The following is a 19,698-nucleotide window of genomic DNA, read 5'->3' as shown; positions in this document are numbered from 1 at the left end:
ATAGGCTACTTATGCAAACATATTTTTTTTATTTGTAACTAATTTAAATCACTTTGTAGTGATCTGATTTCACGTTTATTTGAAAGGTCTGTTGACTGGTGCTAAAAAAGCCACATAAAATCCACTTTGTATGTTACAAACAATAAAAGATGAAAACAGAAACACTTTTTATAACTTTACAACTTTACAGGAATTGCAACGGTGTGTGTGTGTGTGTGTGTATGTGTGTGTGTGACCAAGACCTTTAGAGCCCTGCAATCACTTCCTGGCAGCAGAAAGTGTTTGATGTAAACAGAAGTGGGTGAAGAGATGCCATTTAGAGTAAATCCTATTTATAAGTATGGCACACGAACTCCACACTTCCCAGTGGGCGTATTATGAGTATTGTTTCCTGTTAGGATGGACTTTGAAACGAATGTGACCTTAATGTAAAGATAATCTTGATATCAGAGCTGCCGGTCTTGTCTTGTCTCTCCCGCCTGCTAAGAGGCGGTGCTGAGGTGGCAGAGATTATTCATATTCAAGTGTCTTTCTTTTAAACGCCCTCATATTTGGTCATTAAGCCACACCTTTGGGAACTTACGCAAGAAAGCTGCTTGAGGTGATGGCAACCCACTCCCTGGCCCCCTCAAGCAGTCTTCATGCGGAGCGTGGACTGCACGGTGCTCCGACGCCGCACCTCGGCATCTTAACACGGGGGACCAGCGAAAGAAATAAGTCTTCGTGAGGACACAAATGTGTTGTTTTTTTTTTAAATTATGCGAACATTTCCTAATTTCAATACGTTTTTCATGGCTATGATGCGTCTTGGCACCGCACTAGCATTTATTGCCGTCGTGGTGTCTCCAATGCTGCTGGACGGTAAAACAACATGTCAGGTGAGTTTAGGACAGCTGTTACTACAAGTATGAGCATAGATGGGGGTGTCCGGTTGTATTAACTGGGGTTGAGGGAGGGGGATCAGATAAATTATATCCAAAATAAAAACACTGATTTTTTTTTTCTTTTAAAATATGGTGGTTCATTCATAGGCTGTTTTACAAATGCTTTTGTGTACATTTGTGGTGACATTATTATTCTTTCTCTTGACCTCACTTTAGATAAGAAATCAAAGTGGTAAGTTTTTAATTGATTCAAGTTTTCTCAAGGTATCTGTATCTAATTGAATGTCCTTGCATCATTTCAGTGACTACATGTGGTATCCCCTTGCTTTACTAATGACTATCTCTGTCTGGACAGATTATGTAGAGGGGAAGAGCCCTGTGAAACTGACCACAAAGGTGCTTCAAGGAGAGTGTTACTCTGAGTGTGTCACTGTCCATGTCTGGATAAAGGCTGAAGGTACGGAGTCAAACCATATCCTGCAAGGTGTTTTTTTGCCATCTTGTACCAGTGGTTAAGAATTATTCAGATCCTTTACCTGAATAAAAGTGCCTATACCCTTAAGCTAATGTCTAAAAATTCTTCTTGTGTCTGTAGTTTAATGTTTGAATTTCACTGTACAGAAGGCTGTTTTCACATTCATCTGCTGAAAGTGGAAAGTTTCTCTGTGCTCACCTAAAATCAGACTTTAAGGCGTGTGCTTACAGGCACGATTTATGACTTCATAACAATTTTTGGATCAATTGTGGTTTAATATGAAACTCGTATGTGTGAAATGGAAACTTGAAGCCTCCAGACACTGAAAATGGACTTTTCAGTGAAGAAGGAGACATCTTGTATCCAGCAGTTACACTTCTGAAATTAACAATATTTACATATCCATAAACTCTGGATGTTTCATTGAGAGAGAAGTCATTTTAAGGAAGTAAGAGAATGTTTTTGTGTGAAAAAAAACAAACATATCAGACACAAATTTTTAGTCAAAGCAGAGTGTTTTTATATGCCTTCAAACATGTTTGGAAGATGGGATCTTTAATTCTGCATCAATGCTTGAGCATCATTTTACTACTGTAGTTGGTTGAGGTTGAGCTAGTTTTTATACACAGTTACCATAAGCAGTTTGTGAACAGTTAGGTGGTTCTATCCAGTGGTTCTCAACCTATGGCTCGGCCCCCCCTCAAAGTGTCACAGAATAAAACTGGGGTGTTGTGAGATGATTGATGGAGTAGGAAAAAAGTAAAAACAAAGTTCTACAACACAAACTTGTATTCATTATTTGGACTTTTCTGTGATTTGTGTAGATTAAAGGGAAAATGTCTCTTTAGTGGAACTGCTAACATCTGAGATGTGACAAGGGGCCCAAATAGACACTGTTTGTTTTTTTGTACAGGATCACAACCCAAAAAGGTTGGAAACCACTGTTTTAATCTTCAACAATATAGTGTATTTTATCATATGTTTTTAATGCACATTCCTAATCTGAAAAGTAACTAGTAACTATAGATGTTAAATAAATTTAATGGAGTAAAAAGTATATTTCCCTTTGAAATGTAGTGAAGCAGAGGTATAAAACTGCAGAATACAATAACCTCATTATAGTTACTTTCCACCACTGTCTTGTAAACACTGTCTTTCATACATTTCATCATTTCTGAAGCTGTCATTTTTGCATTTCTGTCTTATATTCTTCCAGACTTCAATAAGACCCCGAAGATTGAAATTCAGTCACAAAGTATTGAGATTATAATGCCTACAAGGAAAAGAGAAAAAAAGGTTGGACTTGTTCTCTTTGCGCCTTTCTAAAACTGTATATATGTTTAAAATGTCACAGTTCATAATGTTAACACAATGGTATCCTCTCTCTTTTTTTAGTCTAACAAAAATCAAGTCAGATGTAAGGGGAACGCCTCAAAGCTGTTGCAACATAGCAATACTACTTTTGCCCTGGTAAGATTAATTTCCCTTTTTTAGACTCTTAAGATTGATGGGTTTATGTAAATAAATATGATGATGATGCTGTATTTTTTGTCTTCTTTCAGTGGGAGCTGGTACACGACTGTATCAGCACTTCTGCAAGAAGTACAGTCACTGTGTCTTACAACACAACATCCGAGAGCTACAGTGTCAATTACACAGTGCCAGGTACTGTAGTGTATTTAGGATTTCTGGCACCAGGCCTCATGTCTTACCTCTTTGGTTTCATCTCTCCTTTCTGTCACATGTGATCCTCCTTTTGTCTGCTGGCCCTTTGTCTTTTTCATACATTCTCCCTCATTCTATGCAAGAGTCCTCTGTGATATATCCTGTTCTTCAATGGGTGACACATTAAAAGAATAGTAACTTAGTAATGTAATACACCTTTGCATAGATTCTACAAGTATCCGAACTCTACTGGAGGGAGCAAACACTGCTTTTCCAAAAGGTATTCCCGTCTAACAAATCGGTCCAAAATATTCCATATGTGTCCTTTTTAGGGTCAGATTTGGTGACTGTGAAGGCCCTAGCATATCAAATTATTTTTCACATTCACTGACTTCTTGTGCCCTGTGAATATGGGCATTGTTATCCTAGAATAAACCACTTCCACATGGATAGAAATGCGATCCCTCAGATGAACTTTATATAGATTTATAGTGACTTTTAAGGGAGACAAGTGGACCCAAACTTTGCCAGGAAAACACCTCCCACCTGTATGGAAGCATCTGCATTTAATGTTTCTGAACCCACTCATTCAGGTTTTTACGTAAATGTGTCACCTGTATGTATATTGGGCTTGTCAGCATCAGTGCTCATATCATGTATCATGTATATTTTTTGTGTTTGTGACTTAGATCCCATGCCAGACTTTCAACTGTCTGTGAATCAGTTGTCTAAATCCATCAATGTAACTGTGGAACCTGGAGACAAAAAAGTGAACACCAGATGGTGTTACAAAACACATATATGTATCGGGCATGGCGCACTTATTACTGTAAGTATCAATGGCACATTTATTTATCTGCATATATCCGCTTTTGTTTGTACGCAAAAAAAGAAAGTACGTAAGATTTTTCTGTGATGTATTTGTATATTTCTTTTCAGATTGATCCGACTCAATCTCGATCAGCTCTTCTTAACATCCCTCATCTTCTGCCCTGTCTGTGCGTGCAGGTACATTCAGTTCCAAAGACACTGGATATAAAATCGCTTATTTTGTTGCAGCAGACTATTTTTCATGCCTGTACATGTCTTATTTTGTATTCACAGTCATATTACACTCACACAGATGCCCGGCGACGTACAAAGTGCCCATTTACAAATGGAAGCTTCACAGGTGAGCGTGACGGATGATTTATGTCAGAGTCAGATTGAACACATGTTCTGGGGGAACAGCTCATTTTAGAGGGAATTTTTGTTATTTTGCCACTTTGTAATTGGCAACTGAGTTTATCTGTGTTATGACTCAGAAATACAAATCAGGGGTGTTCCCCTTCATCTGAGTGGCATCTTACAGTCTCTGACAAGAGCAGAAAACTAAAAAATCACATTGTACATCTTGGGTGTTATCATACTATGTAATTTCTTTCTGTTTTCATTTCTAACACAAAATACAGTCGCAGTCTGTGACCTAGAGGTATTTCTATATCTAATCTAATGTAGGATTTGGCAGTGAGGGATGTTATTCCAATCCTCCCAACAGGCCTGATGACGATTCTGGCCACATCCTCTGATGTTGTGTTTGAGGCGTTACAGGAAACATTTTTGACCTTTTTATTGCAGTCAATCAATTTTTATTTATAAAGTGCCAAATCACAACAAAAGTTATCTCAGGGCACTTTTCACATAGAGCAGGGTAGAAACGTCAAGCAGAACCCAGCTCTTGGCGGGTGGCCATCTGCTTTGACCGGTTGGGTTGAGAGAGAGAAAGAAAGAGGGAAAGGAGGAGGAGGGGGTGGGAGACAGAATAACAACAATCATAATGATAACAATATGTAGCAATTGCCAGGGAAGGATGCCAACAGGACTGCGAAGGACCGTGAAGGCTCGGCCTGGAACCCAGGGTTTCATGCGAGATGAGAAAGCACAAAAAAAGGGGAAGAAGCAAAGTTAGTGACATGCATTGATGTTACATGAATGCATACAGATGGAGAGGAGGAGGAGGAGAGAGGAGCTCAGTGCATCATGGGAAGTCCCCCAGCAGTCTGGGCCTATAGCAGCATAACTAAGGGCTGATCCAAGGCGAGCCTGGTCGGCCCTAACTATAAGCTTTATCAAAAAGGAAAGTTTTAAGCCTACTCTTAAACATAGAGAGGGTGTCTGCACCCCGGACCGAATCTGGAAGATGGTTCCACAAGAGAGGAGCCTGAAAGCTGAAGGCTCTGCCTCCCAATCTACTTTTAAAGACTGTAGGAACCACCAGTAAGCCTGCATACTGGGAGCGCAGTGTTCTAGTGGGATAATACGGTACTATGAGCTCTTCAAGATATGATGGTGCCTGACCATTAAGGGCTTTGTAAGTTAGCAGTGACCCAAACCTTGAATCAAGAGCTTTTTAGATGCGACTCATTAAGCTGGTTTAACAACTTTGGGAAGAAATTTCCCCAAAATGAGGTACATTGTAATGCCTCAAAGCTGCTCTGCTGATCACAGGGCTCACTATACATAAACAGCTTTTGTAGAAGTGCACAATCTTATAGGTTTTACACTGTACAAAATCTATAACATTGTGTACAAACTATAGTCTCTTTTCACATTGCTACATTTCCAGAAAGGCATAAGGAACACAGCTCCACAGAGTGCATAGTGGAATTGGTAAAAAGCACCAATATTTAAATAATACGCCACCATCAGTTTTTTTGAGACAATTTCTCTGCGACAATCTTTCATTTTAAAAATCACTTCTTATTTGCATAAAAGGTCAGTTCACACAAATTACAAAAATGCATATTTATCCACAGCCAGTGGCATCTAACAATACAGATAGTTTTGGTTTTAATGCATCCCTAAGTTGTGAGATATACAGGTGAAGGGAACTTTGTGGTGCTTACAACAGTAAAAAAAAATAAAATAAAAATTCAACAGCAACTTGTCTTTCCAGAAACATGTCAGAATCATATCATGGCTACTTAGGATAATCCACAGACCTCATTGTGTATGGTTCTCAATTGATCTACTTCCTTTCCCTTTTACTGGAACTACTACCAAACAAACACAGGGTATTTTGTAGTGCTTTGAAGTGCAAATTTTAAATTCCATTCACCTTCATTGTACTGCAATGTAGGGTGAAGTGTCAGAGATTTATATCCCAAAACACATAAACAAAATAAACCAAAACTATCTGCATCTACTTTTAGGGAAATGACATTTTAAAAACCTTTATCTTCATGTAGCATTGTGTATCAGTTTTATACTGTTTGCTATGATAGATTAATATACTATTATTTATGTCGGTATATTAATATTTGGTAGGTTTTCTGCAACTGCATCCCTGGATAAACCAAAGTCAGGCATGTTATAGTCATAGTATTGTAAATATCTGCATTGCCATGCCTCAACAGATGTCCAAGATGTTTGGAACTCCTCTGACATCACACGGTACGAGTCAAGTTTTACTTGGCACACAAAGTGTCTAGCCAGCGACCTGGATATCTCTGCCTCCCTCTGCTGGAAACAATACGAACACCTCTGCACACCTGTACTCAACTCCACGCTGGAGGGGAAGGACAATGGTGGATCAACCATGGTAAGTTTGGCAGGACTTTTGGTGGTATTGGTGATATGATTCCTAATTTGAACAAATAATCAAACATCCCTTGTGTCTCCCCAACAGACATATGACACATCTGCAGTGGACAAACACCCTCAGATGTGTGTGCAGGTGAGAGTAAGCCAGATGTGTCTGCATGGAAATATGTATATGTCCAATTGCCTACCATTTAGTCTGAGACTTACATTGTTTCATCTTTACAGTTTTCTCTAAAAGGCAGTCATCACATCGAGTGCCCCTTCGAGGCTGGTGAGTCAAACAGAATTTCAGGTTTTGTGTTTATTTTTCTTACGGGTGTGATAAGTCTGAACCTCTCACTCTCTTTCCCTCCCTCATTCTCCCTCACAGATATGTCTTCATGGGAGGTTTACATTGAACTGGGTCAGTGGAGCGTGTTTGTGTATCTCACATCTTCTGTCCCAGCAACATTCTCAGCTCAACTCTGTGTTCTTAATGACAGGGGATGTACACCCACAGCTCAGGTCCACTCAGTAAGAATGGTAAGTATATGAGACACAATGAATTGGAGAGACAGAAAGAACTGGTCATTTGTTAAATTTGAATGTTACAACAGTTTGTTACTCTTGTACATTTTTACAGGAAGGGAATACTACTGACAAGACAAGACTAAATGTGGCTCTTCACTCTACTCCAGAGAATCCATGTGTGCAGGTAAGGTTCATGTCATAATATAACATCATACAAGGTTGAGAAAGTATTTTGGACACTGTGCATTAGTTTTTACTCTCTTCTTATTTGTACAATTTCTGCAGGTGTGGCAGTCAGATCCTGCACGTCATGGAGCAAGAATTCTGTGCCCAGATTGTGAGTATAGTCACGATACACACACGAGTACAATTATACCAACACATGCACTTTTGTTTATCAGTTCATGCAGGCATGCATCAGTGCACACGTCTCCTCCAAAGTAAACAGAGCCACCGCCTTTTCTTTGTTTCTACAGACAAGCACAACAGATATGGCATATATGCAGTTGCAGCTTTGACCTTTGTGGTTTTTGTTGCATTACTTGGAATTTTCATCCACCGTCTTACTAAGAATGGAGCTGCAGGTTAGTTCAGTTGACTCATTAAATTCTTGTTCAAGGCACTGTTTCATTTTATTTGAATAATCATTGTTTGTCTCTTTGAGTGCCTGCATATATTCCATCTTCAGCTTTCAATTCACTTTAATCCCACTATTGTATTGCCTCAATTAGCTTCTTTGATTGGTGTTAGCCTGATGGCAACCCTCTCCCCCATATCTCTAGGTTGGCTGTATATCCAGAAGCCTGTGTTGCTGGTGGGCTCATCAGAGCAGTCGGAACATGTCTCTGCTGTGTGCGCACTGGCCTCCATCCTGCAGGGAGAGCTCAGTGCCACAGTGCACATGGCGCTTTGTGCCCAAAGCTCACAAAGGCAGGCTGGAGCCAGGACTGGAGTGGCAGATCTGGGCCCACTTCCCTGGCTTTATGGGCAGTGGGAGGCCATGCGTAAAGCACAAGGAAAAGTGTTGATTATCTGGAGTCCTGAAGCCAAGAAGACCTATGAGAAGTGGAGGGAGGAGAGGGCAAACATGGATAAGAATGAGAGAACGATGGAAGATGACAGCAAAACAAAAATAAGAGAAGAAGTGGAAGAGGATTCGAAACTGAATGGAAGAAGACTGGGAAAATGCAAAAAAGGAAAAAAAGATTGTGTTCAATTATGTGATGATGATGAAGACCAGTACACTCAGAACAAACCCTCTACAGTGATTACGCCAGTGTTTACAGCAGCTCTGGCCTGCCTGGAGGGGGCGCTTCAGGAGTGCAAAGATCAAGGAGTTGCCCTTGTCTACTTCCATGGCCTTGGTCACAGCAGGGACATCCCAAAGGCCTTCAGAGGTGTCCCTCGGTACTGCTTACCTCAGGATTTCAGGGGTTTATTACAAGAGCTGGGAGGGGTGAGAAGACAGACAAAAACTGGTGAGTTAAGGTGGCACTGTTGGCCTAGACTCCTGTCGAAAGTGCTGTCAGTCTTGCTGGCACGGCAGCTAGCCCACAGACTCCAGGCATTGCTGCCTCAGGTGCAAGGAAAGAAAATGCAAGGGCTGAGTGTCATACAGTCACAGAAAATGATGTCAGAAAACACACAGTGCAGGCTCAAGTTTCCTCTGGCAGCCAAACTGGCAAAGCCAGAAACTATACAAGAGCATGAGCCTCTCCACGGGTCACCAGGGAGAGAAGAACAACTTTAATCTCAAATTTCACGTGTCTGACGAGGACAGACTTTTGTTCTCCTGGAAACACGATACATGAGACATGAGAACTGGTGCTCTACTGTGAGCACCTCAGAGCCAATAACTCAGTAAGAACTATTCATTACTTGACACGATCATGTCAAAAATGCCGCTGCTCATTTTGCATATTAATAAAGTAAATACTCCGTCCTGTCTGCTGCATTTATCTGCCAACAGAGGCTCTTTATGCTGCTTTCGTGACTGAAGCCACAGCGAACACCTGCCTTATCTCTGTAAATATGCTAACTGCCATGAAAATATAGTTGCAAATGATGCCTCACTTTCTTCATGAGAGCATTTAATGTTGGAAGGTGTTGTAACAGCACAGGGGACAAGCTGTCTGACTGTTGTTTACAGGAACTCACAAATTTGCATAGGATTTTGATGTTGAGCCAAAAGTTGAGGCCATCCAAGGATTTCCAGTGTTAAAGTGAAATGATGAAATGACTGATGAATGAAATGTTTCATTTATGAATGATAATTTCACCTCAGCTTTTCACATGTTCATCCATCAGTAAATATACTACCTCTTATATTCAAAAGCAATTTATAAATCAATCAGTGTTATTTTTTTCCCCCCTCAGGCATACTGCACATCTTAATTTAGCAAATGTACCTGAGCGGTAGCTGTATCATAGTAAAAATATGTCTTAGCTGAAGGTATTTACAAGACAGAGAACAAGAGAGCCAGTATTATTCAAATATTGTCAACGGCAAATATGGAGGTTCAAAATCTCAGAGCCGAAAAGCAAGAAAATGATGATTGGGTACTTTCCCTTATCTTATTATATTGCACGAATCCCATGTAACGGTTGATGTTATGCAAAGCAACTTTAAACTGGAGCCGGACACAAATTTGACGACTTTGAAGAATATGTTAAGTGTCTGAACTGTCTCCAGACTTGATGTTTCATGTTTTAGTTAATGAACAGTATTGCAATACTGGCAGAACACTGTTGGCATTATGATATATGTGCTTAAAGTAAATAATAAATGAATGAATTTTGATAAAGAAAATTATTCCTGATGACTGATTTTGTTGACAAGAAACTAACCGAGGTAAAAGTGCTTTTCTAACAGGTCTGGTTTCTCTGAATTCAGGGTCCCTATTTTATAAAACCGTTGTGCTTTTTCTTAAACCTGTCTCTAAAAATGAGGTGTGCCATATGACCACAACATTGACAAGACTAATTTATTCTGATGATTGATAGACCTGCTTGGGAGGATTAATCAGGAAGTACATCGTAACTTACACTGGAGCACTGGAATAATGAACTTCTGCCAAAACATGAAGTTTAGCACTCAAGGATTAGTCTTGTGTCTATAGAGTAACTTAACATGACATTTTCACTGAACCCAGACAGACATCATAATGTCATCTGTCAAGGTATAAATAAATCATACTTAGTCATAAAACTGGGTTAACATAAACAAGAAAACATCATGAAATGGAAGGGAATAGTTTTTTTTCCTTGCAAATACAGAATTATATGTGATCACCTATGAAGATCATTGTCTGTAGGTTAGTCTACTCCCAGGAGAATAGCTTTATGTCATAAAATGTAGAGTTGAACCATATGAGTACTTGTTCGTACAGAGGCACCTGGTTATCATGGAAATACAGCATTTAAGATTCACAATGAATTTGCATTTTTTTCTGATTGCAACACAGACACACCGTTAGCACAGGTGTTAGGACTCTGTACTGTACAGGAAATAGGCATGATTACTTTATTATGATATACAACAGTCAACTTAATGTTCCTATCCGCTTGGATAAAGGTTAATGATTAAACTGTGGGACTCCAACTGAAAACATTCCAGCCTCCATATCTCGTGTAGAAGTGGTCGGATATTATTGGGACGATCCTATGTTGAATGACTCACCAACCAAACAGAAACTTGTTGTTCATATGAGAAACAAGTCTCACCTTAACACCTGAGCAGGTAAAACGCTGTGGACACACCCATTTACCGCACTGTCAATCACCTGAAACAAAATCCCAGGCTGTCGGAGCTTCACTTGACAGTTTGCTGTTGTGAGATAAACCGTACTCACCGTCTTTTTTTTCCTGAAGAAAATATACCACTGTCATGCTGGGCTGCTGGGTGAATCCCAGGGTCGCTGGCTGTACCATTTGTGTGCCGGATGAGGGGATCTAGCGGCGGAGCAGGAGTCGTGCGCCGGAGAGAAACTTCCTGTGCCAAGCGCAGAGGCGTTCTCCAAGAAATGGCTCTCACGGTCCGTGAGGTGCCACATTTTTCCCTCCTACTTCTATCAGTGCTGAGCTGCTGGCTGCTCATGCCGGCAACCGCACTGGAAATGATTGATGACCCACCTGAACTCATCTGCAGCGAGGTAAAACTGGATCATGCTCAGGCCTTGTTGTGTTTTATATGTATATATATAATTTGTCAAACTACCTTCTATCATGTCGTAAAGGTGCCTTTTTTGGGGGGAAATACAAATTCACTAATCATAGCTTATGATCTATTGACTTTATTGTTTTATTTGTTATAACTGTAGGTGCTCTGCTAAATTTGTGTATCACAAGACAAAGAAAGAGGGAGATCAGAGTTTAATGCCCATTATTTATTTACTCTTGTGCCTGAGCGTGACATCTTACTCCACTCCTCCATTTCCAAGGAAGGCGGTTGCATTTTATTTTCTCTACATGTTATATCAGATAAGTAAATCAACCAGAGAAATAATTGATTATAGATGGCAAATACAACAGTAAATATATGTATGGTTTTCATATTTTCCTACAGTAAATGAAGACACAAAAACCTAAAGAAAAGAGAAGACTAAATAAAAAACAAGCAGAAATAAAAAAAAAGTTTATACTGTAGTTCATTAGTTCATCATTCTGTCATACATAAACTACATTTCTTCATCACTTCTTCAGAAAGTACAGAGTTGGTAGACAGTAGTACATAAAGAATCCTATAATAAACTTTCATCAAGGTTGCTTTATTTTACTTTATTCATTTATTTTTTAGGGACAACACATGTCAATTTACATTAATATGATGCAAATGTGTCAGATTTCAGCTTGAAAAAGATCATTTTCATCTGCAGTCCCTTGGCAGGCTGATGTCATGATAAAGAGGATGAAGGATACAGCCTAACTGAAGGAAAACTGAAGAGGCTGTAGTTTGTGATGCTGTTGAATGGTTTATTCTGTTATTCAGAGAGATGTTGCTTAAATGTAGTCTACCCTTATTGATATAACTGGATTGGGCAAAATATTAAAAACATATCTTTTAGTATAGTAAGTGTTATAGTATTATATTACATTATGGGATATTATCACTGATGCATTGTGTTAGTAGCATTTGTCATAGTGGATCAAGGAGCAAAACTACTGTACTTCATGCTGGATAGTTTAATGTATAACAATGTATCATATTTTCTACGATAATTGTGTGTTTTGTATGTAAAATATTAATGTACAAAGTAACTCGTAACTGCAACAAATCATAAAAGTACAGCATAAAAAGTACAATATCTCACTCTCAAATGTGATGAAATATAAGTATGAACTAGCATAAAACTTAAACACTCAAGTGTTATGATAGACCTTCACAGAAGACATTTTCACAGGGGTAAATAAGAAATAAATGATGGCTGAATTCCATTTAGCTGCTTCAGTTTCAGCGTCCTGGTATTGTGCATTCTGGTACACTGTCATGGTTTACTGGGACGCTTGAATCGAACAGAGCCATTGTTAATGTTATTAGTAACACTTTTCCTAAATGCCTGCCTTGGAAAAGGCCTATTATTTAGCATTGTCTAACACATCAGTCCAAAACTGATGTTGCTCCCATGCAGTATATCTAAAAATTAGTCATTGTGTCTTTTGAAATACTGGCCAGTATTTTATATAATGCTGCATTCACATGCTCTTTGGATGGTCCCATTTCTCAAGTTGGGAAGTCGTTCTTCCGACTCCGGTGTGTTCATGAGCTTTTAAGTCGTAATGTAGAAACAACATGGATGCTACAAAGAGGATGTGTTGTATTTTGTCCCAGACTTGTTGCTGCACCAGTACATTCCATAAAACCACTAAAATATTGCTGCTTTTACTTTTAATCAGGGTGCTAATAAATAACTTTTCTAACTAATCAAGGTCACTCTACGTGGACACCAACTAACAGTTACAACCTAATAACACATTTCAAATTACATGTGAGCAAAAAATTAATATGCAATAAGTGAATAAGTAAAAAGTTTCTTGCCATCAACCAAACATTTACTTTCATCCGCCGTGTTTCTGTGTATATGGCATCAACTTTTCGCAAGTCAAGTACTAAATTTTTGCCAACTTTCCGAGTTGTTCTGTCTTGAGGGGGCATTTACATGAATTTTCCCAGTCGGGAACTAATTTTCTGATTATTCTGACACCACATATTGCCATGTAATATATCAAAGAACATGATTGGATGTTTACTGCTTAACTGTATCATGCAGTACACCCGTATGGAAACATCTGCATTTGTTATTCTTCCTTTAATTTGTCACTTGTTTATAGTTTCCATTGCTATTGCATGTGTAAAACTATGTATAAAAGGGGCATTGATTTGTGAATTAAAATAGATTTTTTTAAGGCCCATAAATAATTACGCAAGCAATTAGGCAAAAATGTACCATATCCCTATTATATTTATCCCTAACCCTAACCCATGTTCATTTCATTATTATTATTATTATTATTATTATTATTTTTTTTTTTTACATTTTTTTCAGGCTTTTGCCTTTGTTTGGCAGGTGGTGTTGGGGTGGGGGGGTTGGGGTGCTGGAGTCAAACTGTGGCCATTGCAGTTATGTGGTATGCACCTTAACCATTGGGCCGCCAGGGTGACCTACATTTTCTAAACTTCTGGTGGGTGCTGCAACCGTTTCATAAAGTCACTCTTTTTAACTGAAATTTATATTAGTCCTTACCCTGCATACTGTGCACTTAAACTTTTAATAGTTTAGACTTTTACTTGTGGTAGTACTACTTAGGCAAATAATCTGAATGCCTGTCACCACTGTTAACATCTATGGTATGCAAAAGGTATAGGTGGGTAGATTTGTTGATTAAGTTCTCATCCATATCTTTTCTTTCTTCAGAGTTTGACTGACTGCCAAGTGAGCAAAGGTATGAACGCAATCAACACAAGTACGTCTTATATCACAGCATTAGACTAACGTTGAAGTTTGTCTGAAGCAGGAATATTCCTCTTTCCACAGCCTCTCAGTACGATGATGCCCTGCCTTCTCCAAATGTGACACGTGTGGAGCTTAAAGTTATTCTGTGCTGTTCAGCCAGACAAGACTGTGAACCTTGCCTGAGAATCATCATCACAATCAAAGGTAGTTTTGTCCTACATCTTATGTCTTTGATATTGTCAGATGATTGGGTGACACGCCTTGAATATCTTATGAATCATAATTCCTCCAAAGCACATCATACATATTATGCATGAAATGATTTTGTTCCCGTTGATGTTACTGCTATTAAAATAATTTAGATAAAATAATAGATATAATAATAAAATAATTAGAGTAATAAGAAAGCTGTTCCCTGCTTTCTTATCGTAGCTGTTCGATTTGTCAATCAGTCAGCCGTTGTGGACTTAGAACAGTGTTCTCAGTTGTTTTATATACTGACTGTGAGCGTGGGACACATCTTGTTGCAGAAGTGGATTATGCAAATTACGTTTCTGAGGAGTCTGGTGACCGCAATGATGATGATTCAGTGGCAGAAGGAAGTGGTCAGTTTGTGCTTCCTGAGCCCAGAGGTATGGAATCATATATACAACAAATGAGTCACACAAATGATTCACACAAATTCTAAGGACAACTTTTTAAATACTAATTACACAATTTACCCTTCTTCTTCTCTACTCTCTGTGTTACAACTTCAGTCAAAGTGTGTCTCAGCTCCCCGGGCTCCGTAGATTATTGCAAGACACTCCAGTTTAAACCAAGCTACTCTTCAGATTCCACACATGAGGTAGCTAATATTTCTACTTCACTGAGCAGGTGTGAAAGAATTTCCTCTTTGATTTACTTGCCTCTCTTTAACAACAGTCCTGCACCCCTATTCATTGAATCGCTTGGTGACTATTTTGCAAAATGTCTTGTGTTAGTTTTTGTTGTTACTTATTTTACAATATGTATCTACAAATGCAGCTGCTGTTGACAGAGAAAGTGATGTTTGGCAGTCCTGTTGTAGTCCACGTCTACTCACATGATCACCAAAATATCACAATCCCTTCTTTAGAAGACGGTGAGATTAATTGCTCCATTGTAAGCAAAGGCATGCTTATTTGTTTACTGTCACCATCACTGAACATCTACTCCTCCCTTTTTCTTTCAGTATGCTCCATGAAACGTAAATGGACTGTTAAGGCATGTGATGGTGAGAGATGTTATAAAAATGATATTTCTTTGGAAATGTTTTCAGATTAGACGTGACAAAATAGGCGTGTTCTAGTCCCGCCTCTTATTTATCTACTGTAGCACGCATTGTGTACTGTATGTGCTAGTTAACATGCACAAGTCAGTGTCAGCAAAAATAGTTTCACCTATTTGGAAGAGTGACACAACTCAATTATAGCTGATTGACGTGTTTCTGCCTCAGCTCCCAGACTTCGGGCTGAGACTGATGAGCAGAGAAACGTGGTCCTGCAACTGGAAAACACTGATAACAGACAAGAGGAGCTGATGTGCCAGATGTTTTGGAATGAAATGCCTGGAGAAGTCCTTGCATGGGTCAGTCAACGATAAACTATCCAGACTACCCTGACTGCTATGTCAGACCAAGGTCAATATTATGTGTATATATGTGTAACTTTTCTTTGAACCTTTGCAGCCCAAAGGCGAGGGAAAAATGGTCATCTCGTCAAACTTTGTTGCACCATGTCTGTGCTTTCAGGTAGCTGATATGTTTATTGTAATTGACAAGGAATAAAAAGCTACAAACTGTATAACTAACCAACTCCAATAAAATGAATAAATTAAATGTTTGCTTACAGGTATGGCAGAAGGGGAAGTCACTTCGAAGCGAATTCTGCCCTTTCAAAAACCAACAAGGTAAAGGGAGTTCACTATGTTCAACCTCAGGCCCAGATAAATTTGTTTAGTAAATAATTTCATAAATACACAAAGTAACAGTGTTTGTTTTGTTTTGTTTTTTCAGATGCACTGGAAAGAATGCAGCGCAATGTGTCTGTGTCTGTGGTTGAGTTCCCGTTGTTGGAGGGTGGCACAGGGCTGAGCTGGAATGTGACTGCCCCCTGCAGACTGGAGGCAGAGGTGTGGCTATGCAAGAAAGACGTGGCCGGAGGCCAGTGTGAGGAGGTTACCGGCTCCAGACAGAGCCTGCACAACAATGTGGATGCAGGCTGGATTGCAACACGCAATGGACACTGGGTAAAAAAAAAAAAAAGGGGAAAAAACTAAGGTTGAATTTTGTACTTTTGTTTCCTGAGCTGAGTGTCTTAGGCAGCACCTCCTCTCAGGCTACCCTGCGTCCTGTGCATGGTGTCATATCCAGGGTCGTAACTATGATTTTAGAAATACTGAGGTCATGAGTCCCTCCATCATCTGCCAGGATAATTTTGACCATATTATTTTAGATAATTTTAGATTCTAGATTTTTCAAATTATTTAACATTTTCATATTTTATTTATTCAGAAAAATGCTTAGTTTTTTAGTTCTCAGAATATCAAACCCAGGAGACAAAGAGGTGAACAAAGATGTTATGAAAAGGATGGAAATTTGGTTTCTTGCATTAAAAAACTTGGAAATCTTGGATGGTGGATTATCTTTTAATGTACCAACAGAGAAAAATGTAAAACAATGCCCATAAGTGGCTTTTTATGCAACTAGTGTATAACATAACTTTGAAACAAAACAAAACAAAATAAAGCAGAATAAATTATATGGGGTGAGTCATCTAACTCAAGCAAGTTTTACAAGTTGATTTTCTTACCATAGTGAAAGTAACAAAAACCAATTACATTTAACAAGCTCTGAGTTTGTTCACGTCATGTTAATTTGCTCCAAATTGATGAATTCAGCCAAAAGAAGTATATGATCTTGTTGTAATTGTCCAGCGTAATTGTGACACAGCATCACTAACAATTAATGTTCTTTTTCTTTGTTGCAATTTTTTTTATTAATTGATATTCTTCTTCATGGATTTTTCAGAAAATTGGAGAGTTCAATGTGTCATCACACCCTCTGCTTTGTGTCCAGGTGATTCTTGTTTTAGTTCCTAAAATATTAAATATAATCTTACACATAATTATTTAGCTCGAATGTTTTTTTAATCACAACTATCCTGCAGTACACACTGTACCAACCTTTTCTCCCTCGATCATTTATTAGATGAAGATAAAGGGGATGAAATCATCCCTGGAACCCCAGTGTCCATTTGAAAGTAAGACTATTAATTATTGTCCAGACCTAGGTTAAGTGGGTTTAATATTTAAATGTTATCAGCGAACACAAGCTACATTCTTTCATTAGAATGTGTCTGATAAGAAATTAAACAGTGTAAGTTTACTGTACACTTTGCCTTTGTTTTATAACAGTGGCAGTATCTGTGGAACTTCTTTAACTTGCTTTATAAAGACTTTTGTGGCTCATAATTAATGTATTTTTCCAGCCTCTCGATGGAGATGGAGCCTGCCACTCTTCATCGGATTACTGCTGATGTTTCTGGCCATTCTTGGAGCCTATTTTGTTCAAGGGGTTTTAAAAGGTCTATTTTCAATTTATGGGTCATCAAATATTAATTTTACACCTTGTCAAAATACCTGAACATGTATTCTGTTTTCTATCCAGGTTACGTGTGGAGATGGCTGAAAGAAGATGATGTTAAAGGTTTGTTAAAGCCAAATATCCGCTATCATACTGGGCAACCGTTATTTTCCACATTCCTCTGAATATAACATTTTCATAATGTAATTCATACATTTGTAGAGATGTAGGAATAGTCATGTTTTTGTGTTTAAATGTTCATGTGCATGCATTACCCTTTCTTCCTTAATTTTCATTCATTTTCTGTATCTTCTGCTATTGTGGCTCATTCTTCTATGCAGGGATCCAAAATATTAAACTACTCCTATCCTATCTCATATTTTAATATTCCTCATGTTTCTAAAATTTCTCATCTTCACTCTCTCAGGTGCTGTGGGTGGTTGTCATGTGGTGTTGCTGTACCCGCCTGATGATGACCCAGCTTTGCCAGGGCTCATATGCCACCTGGGCTCATCCCTGCAGGCTCTGGGCTTCAGTGTGTCTCTGGACCTATGGAGCCAGGCTGAGCTCAGCGCACTGGGCCCTGTGCCTTGGCTCCACTCAAGACTGGACCAACTGCAAAGGCAGGGGGGCAAAGTAGTGCTAGTCCTAACCCAGGCTGCCTGGATAAGGGCTGAAGAATGGGGAGCTGGCAGCTGGGAAAGAAACACACACAGGGAGAAAAACAGAGAAATGGAGGAAGAGGAGGCAGGAAGAAGCAACACTGCATCTTCTCCTTGTGTAGATGTTTTTAGTGCTTCGTTGAGCTGCATTCTAGCAGACTATTTACAGGGCCGCGCTGGTGAGCGGTTTTTGTTGGTGCAGTTTGAATCACTTCCACCTGAGCCTCCAGGTGGCTGCCGGCCGCTGCCAGAACTTTTCCGCGGCCTTCATGTCTACAGCCTGCCTTCCCAGAGTCTGGGTTTTCTGACTGAACTGGCTGGGGCTCGACAAATGGCTACTGCATCAGCTAGACGGAAGAAGGCAGGGGGGCTCAGGATGGCATCCCGAGCTCTGGCACAAGGGCTGTCAGGGTTCACAGCAGGGACAACTGTGTTACGCCTTGCAGGGATGTCCCAGACTTGTGTTGGGGTAGGAGTTGAAGACTCTGGGGAGACAATGCCCTTGCAACCATTTCTTATTACGCCACCCTCCAGCCCTGATACAAGCTCCAAGGTCAGTGAAATGGAGTGGGTCTGACAGCAGGAGAGGATAACAGACGACGAAGCTTTAATTTTGGGATGCCGTCATGAGCTTCAACCTGAAATGATACTCAAGATGCTCAGATAAATCAGTTTGCAGGTTTTTGCAATTGCTCATCTGGGGTCTAGTAGCTGTTGAAGTGTTTTAGAAGGTGAAGTGTTTTATTTTTCTGGCAGCGTTAACAGTAGTGTGTTATAGCTTGAACAGCAACAGCCAGCATGGCTCCAGAGAAATAAAAGCACCCAACATTAAAACCTCACACTACTTCAAAAAAGAAAATTCAAGGAAATAGATGACGTCAGTGGTGGGTACACAAAGTGTGAACATTTCAAAAACAGCATGGCTTAATATGCTACTGACATTACACTAAAATGCAATAATAGAATCTTAATGAAGTGAATCGCTCCATTGTGCTGGTCCTGACACTACATTATTTATGAAAGCTACTTTTCAGTTTCAAACCAAGCCATTGTGTGTGTACTTTATATATTCAAGTATTTGCACTACTACACAGAAAAAAAAACAAGACAAAAATAAACTCTTTACTTTTGTGATATGTACAACTACATGAGTATATTTGCCCAGTCATGGATAGTGAGTCTGTTTTATACTGTATTTTGTCTTTAAAGTGGGATTGAATAAAGAATGTGTCATGATTTGCTCATCTGACTGTAAAACGTGTTTCTTACTGTATGCATTAGAGGATGCATGTTTGCTTAGCAACGTTTTTACCAATAAATATCACTCTGACTATATGTGACTCGTTAAAGTATATTTTGAATACTT

The 19,698-nt window shown here is 39.2% G+C and overlaps 2 protein-coding genes across 3 annotated transcripts; both read left to right on the top strand.

Moving 5' to 3' along the window:
- Positions 1 to 324: 324 nt before the first annotated feature.
- LOC121896155 lies at positions 325 to 9,899 on the top strand. Of its 2 annotated transcripts, XM_042409865.1 has the most exons (18): positions 325 to 878; positions 1,101 to 1,116; positions 1,240 to 1,341; positions 2,576 to 2,655; positions 2,755 to 2,829; positions 2,922 to 3,024; positions 3,251 to 3,304; positions 3,714 to 3,853; positions 3,964 to 4,032; positions 4,129 to 4,195; positions 6,420 to 6,604; positions 6,692 to 6,739; positions 6,832 to 6,877; positions 6,977 to 7,128; positions 7,229 to 7,300; positions 7,402 to 7,453; positions 7,593 to 7,700; positions 7,899 to 9,899. In XM_042409865.1, the coding sequence occupies exons 1-18, from the start codon at positions 759 to 761 to the stop codon at positions 8,864 to 8,866; spliced, it is 2,457 nt and encodes an 818-aa protein (XP_042265799.1). In that variant the 5' UTR covers positions 325 to 758; the 3' UTR covers positions 8,867 to 9,899. The 2 variants fall into 2 exon arrangements, with proteins under 2 accessions (XP_042265799.1, XP_042265800.1); XM_042409866.1 differs by lacking the exon at positions 3,251 to 3,304.
- Positions 9,900 to 10,970: 1,071 nt separating this feature from the next.
- wu:fl23c11 (interleukin-17 receptor C) lies at positions 10,971 to 19,657 on the top strand. The gene is made up of 16 exons (XM_042409867.1): positions 10,971 to 11,267; positions 14,028 to 14,055; positions 14,148 to 14,270; positions 14,597 to 14,698; positions 14,825 to 14,913; positions 15,093 to 15,189; positions 15,280 to 15,321; positions 15,544 to 15,674; positions 15,775 to 15,837; positions 15,938 to 15,995; positions 16,102 to 16,334; positions 17,116 to 17,163; positions 17,296 to 17,347; positions 17,576 to 17,671; positions 17,755 to 17,793; positions 18,098 to 19,657. Exons 1-16 carry the CDS (start codon positions 11,058 to 11,060, stop codon positions 18,907 to 18,909), a joined length of 2,223 nt encoding a protein of 740 aa, XP_042265801.1. The 5' UTR covers positions 10,971 to 11,057; the 3' UTR covers positions 18,910 to 19,657.
- Positions 19,658 to 19,698: the final 41 nt, after the last annotated feature.

This window comes from Thunnus maccoyii, chromosome 4 (assembly GCF_910596095.1).
Source record: "Thunnus maccoyii chromosome 4, fThuMac1.1, whole genome shotgun sequence".
Taxonomy (NCBI): domain Eukaryota; kingdom Metazoa; phylum Chordata; class Actinopteri; order Scombriformes; family Scombridae; genus Thunnus; species Thunnus maccoyii.
Note: the sequence above shows the minus strand (reverse complement) of the source record. Positions and strands in the feature narration are given on the sequence as shown.